The following is a 4,464-nucleotide window of genomic DNA, read 5'->3' as shown; positions in this document are numbered from 1 at the left end:
TTTTTGGGGGGGGGGGGGGGGGGTGAACTATCCCTTTAAGTTGATGTAAATGAGCTGCTGATGTAAATGAATTAGTCGCTGAATGTGATGAAAACATCTCAGATCAGACCACTTACATCACTGTTTACCAAACAGTGGGGGAGCGACCCTTTTTTAGGTCACGGACCCATTTGTATGGGTCACTAGTATATATATATATATATATATATTAGGGCTGTCAAAGTTAACGCGCTATTAACGAGTTAACGCCCAATCGTTTTAACGGCACTATTTTTTTTGACGCGCGATTAACGCGCTGTGATGTTTGAGCCTCGGTCCACACCGTAGTTTGTGAAATCAGGAAGTAATGCACTGACGTCGATGCCGCACATAAACAAACCCCCGTGAGCAGTACAATGGATAAAAAAGAAACTATTTTGAATGGCAAGTTTAGCTTCAAAGCCCTGCCAGATGGCTCTCTGGACAGGACAAAAGTAATTTGTATTTACTGTCGATGTGAATTTAGTTACCACCGGAGTACGTCCAGTCTCAAATACCACTTGTCGGCCAAGCATACAGCTGATGCAGAGAGCCCTACGCCCCCTCCTCGCCTAAGGCAAGCCACGCTGGATAGTTTGCCGAGGAAACAGCTGGACAACTCTACAACCCGAAAACTTACAACAGCGGTCGCCAAATGGGTGGCTACAGCCTGCAGGCCGATTAACATTGTGGAGGACGAGGGTCTGCGTGAAATAATACGCATCGCATCCAACGACTGTATGTATGAGTTGCCTTCGAGAGGCACTACCGTAAAAAACATCCACGGCTTGTATGACAACGAGAGAGCCACAGTGGCTGAGGCGTTGGGAAAGACCCGCACAGTTGCGCTCACGGGAGACTATTGGACTTCACTCAGTAATCACAGTTACCTCGGGGTCACAGCGCATTATTTTGACGAGCAGTGGGGACTTCGGTCGCATGCGTTGACCGTTATGAAGACAGAGGAGAGGCACTTCGCCCACACGTGTGCGGAGCACTTCACCCAAGTAGCCAAAGAGTGGGACATTGAACCGAAAGTCAGCACGCTGACCACCGACAGTGCACGTAACATGATAGCAGCGGCCAGGGAACTCCCGTTTGGGCATATGCCTTGCGCAGCACATCTCCTCCAACGAGCCATCACAGTGTCTCTACAACACAGCCCATTTGATAACGCATTGGCAAAATGCAGAAAGGTAGTGGGCCACTTCAAGCACAGCCCACCAAATGCAGCAGAGCTTGAGCAGCAGCAAATTTCAAAACAAAAGAAAGTAGAGGCGCTGTCACAGGACGTGTCAACTAGATGGAACAGCACCCTGGAGATGATCAAGCGTATTCTGAGAAATGAAGAACCACTGAGAGCTGCCCTGGCCCAACATACAACCAAAGTCACTATGCCAACAACAGCTGAGCTGGATAAGCTGCAGAAGTTGGCGACAGTGTTGGAGCCCTGCAGGTGAATTGTTACTACTCTAATTTATTGTGTGTCTGTCTGTGTGAGTGAGTGAGTGAGAGAGTGAGAGAGTGAGAGGGTGAGAGAGTGAGAGAGTGAGAGAGTGAGAGAGTGAGAGAGAGAGAGAGAGAGAGAGAGAGAGCTGTGTGTGTGTGAGGGGGGTGAGAGACATGAGAGAAAGGGTGTGTGTGTGTGTGTGTGTGAGAGAGAGTGAGTGGGTGAGTCCTCAGCCCTTGTGTGGGTGAATGTAACACTTTTTTTCTCTATTATTGCAGGTACATAACTGAACTTCTCGGAGGAGAGAAGTTTGTTTCCTGCTCCGTGGTGCTGCCAGCCTTTCGTCATCTATCGCGAGTCATGGAGGTCTCAGAGGATGACCCAACGTACTTGGTGAAATTCAAGCAGACCTTCACAGCTGATATGGAGCAACGCAAGGAAAAAACTAACATCACATGGCTGAGGGTTGCGACAGCTCTGGATCCTAGGTTCAAGGACCTCAAGTGTCTGAGCAAACCTGACAGGGCTGAGGTGTGGCGTTCGATCAGTGCCTTGCTCAAGGAGGAGAGGCCTGCACAGCCGGAACAACCAGCGACGTCTGAGCCACCTAAGAAAAGATCAGCTCTCATGCTTGCCCCTGATTCTTCCTCTGATGAAGAGGAGGACTGTATTGAGACCTGTGTGGACCGCTACAGTGCGGAGCCCACTATTGACATGGAGGACTGTCCGCAGCAGTGGTGGTCCGACCATGAAGGGGCACACAGCATGATGGCCTGCCTTGCACGCAAGTACTTGGCAACACCTGCCACATCCGTACCATGCGAGAGATTGTTCTCACTGTCTGGGCATGTTGTTAATAAGAAGCGAGCCTCCCTCTCATCCGAAAATGTCAACAGGCTTGTCTGTTTGAGCAACTGGCTCAGTGCAAAGAAAAATAACTAAGTGTACTGTATACTTTTGTCTTGTTTTGCCTTTGTCGTCTTTCCATGTTAATTTTGTCTGTTAAAAAAAGACAAGAGAAGGAGGCTGGGTTGTTCAGCCTCTGCTGAATACTACAGAACAGCTGTTTACAGGCAATAGCCAAACTGCACTATATTGAGTCCTGTCTGTATTACACTCCCCACTGTTTCATGCGCACTTTATTCATAGTTTTAATTTATTTTGTGCATCGCACTGTTTGTTTTGAATTGGATGCAAATGCAATGCATGAGGGTCATCCTTTTGTGTTAATGGCTGCTTAAACAAAATGGGGATGAATAGTTCAAGTGTCAAGTTGAACACACTACGTTGTGTGTTAGTATTAGTAAGCATTACTATGCCTGAGTTTATGATTTCAGCATTTCTTTTACTTGAAGAATTTCTTTTACTTGAAGATTCTGGACAGTATTTTTCATTGTTACAATAATAATAAAAACATGCATTTGCATAAAGCAAGCATTTGTCTACTCCCATGTTGATTTAAGAGTATTAAAAACTTGAAAAATATCTGTTTTAAGGTAGATTTCGAAAATTAGAACGTATAAAAAATATGCGATTAATTTGCGATTAATCATAATTAACTATGGACAATCATGCGATTAATCAGATTAAATATTTTAATCGATTGACAGCCCTAATATATATATATATATATATATATATATATATATATATATATATATATATATATATATATATATATATATATAATTGCTTTAGTTTATTTTTTTTCCTACATGTCATTTCCTACAATTTAAAAAACATTTTCCAAAGATTGCATTTTTATTTTATTTTAGGAGGGACCCCCACCTCATCATTTGGCCGCGGACCCCCATCTACCATTCCACATACCAATTTATTTTTAAATAACATACGTAATACCTTTTCAACTTTTACAAAATTGCGACAATAGCATTTTCAACACATTTCAAACATATTATTACAGAATGTTCAAACATATCATTATGTACAAGCTCACAGCACGTCGCGATGTGAGCTTGTAGATCGGCTAATTTTTATGGGCTTAAAAGGTTAATCCATTAAGACCAGGAAAGCATCTGTGTCATTTTTAGATTTGTTTGGTTATTCAAAAATAGCAGATCTACAAGCTCATAGTGCGGCACCAAGTGCCGCGCTATGAGCTTGTATATCTGCTACTTTTGAACAATTTTGAACCATATATATTTGAATAGAATATATATGTTTTTTTTTAAGCAAACATTTTTAACTCAAATATTTGCTACTGGGGGGTCTCTGGAACAACATATTGTGAGACGGGGGGGTCGGTGGACAAATACATACACTGTATCATTAGAGGGTCCTTGTCATGAAAAAAGTTTGATTTGAGTTTGAATAAAGAATGTCACATTTCTAAAAAAAATAGCAGATCTACAAGCTCATAGCGCGGCACTCGGTGCCACGCTATGAGCTTGTAGATCTACTATTTTTATAATAGCCAAATGAATGTTAAAATGACACAGATGCGTTCCCGGTCTTAAAGGGTTAAAGTTGTAGGCCTATGTTAAAAATATAAAGTGTGTCCAACTCTGTTTGCTTCAACATGCTGACTGATCCACAATTCATCCACAGTTTAAATATGAACACTTAACCCATTAAGACCTGAGGCCCATTCTAAACATGTCTTCTAAAACTTCATGTCAAGGACCCCCACAATGATATGTATTTGGCCGCTGACCCCCATCTCTAAGTATTTAGTTCCATGCAGGGACCTCCAGAAGCAAAGATTTGAGTTGAAAATGTTCCCTTTAAAATATATATACGGTATAATATATATTCAAAGATTTGCACACATTTTGAAGATTTTTCAAAAATAGCTTTCCTGGTCTTAATGAATAGCACTTAGTGCCGCGCTCTGAGCTTGTAGATCTGTAGAAAGGATGTTGTGTTCTATTGTATTCTAATAATAATAGATGAGGCGGGTCCCTTGCTAGTGAAGTGGTTCTCAAACATGTTCATGTCAAGGACCCCCACAGTGATATATAATTGGCCACAAATCT

At 42.4% G+C, this 4,464-nt stretch overlaps 1 protein-coding gene across 1 annotated transcript; it reads left to right on the top strand.

The window, feature by feature from the left end:
* Positions 1 to 395: 395 nt before the first annotated feature.
* On the top strand, positions 396 to 2,410 carry LOC311052481 (E3 SUMO-protein ligase ZBED1-like; the record flags this gene model as incomplete). The annotated part of the gene is made up of 2 exons (XM_084067444.1): positions 396 to 1,474; positions 1,747 to 2,410. 2 exons carry the CDS (start codon positions 396 to 398, stop codon positions 2,408 to 2,410), a joined length of 1,743 nt encoding a protein of 580 aa, XP_083923570.1.
* Between the last annotated feature and the right edge of the window lie 2,054 nt (positions 2,411 to 4,464).

This window comes from Gymnoscopelus microlampas, assembly GCF_963454915.1.
Source record: "Gymnoscopelus microlampas genome assembly, chromosome: 9".
NCBI classification, from domain to species: Eukaryota; Metazoa; Chordata; class Actinopteri; order Myctophiformes; family Myctophidae; genus Gymnoscopelus; species Gymnoscopelus microlampas.
This window is presented reverse-complemented; position numbering and strand designations above follow the sequence as displayed.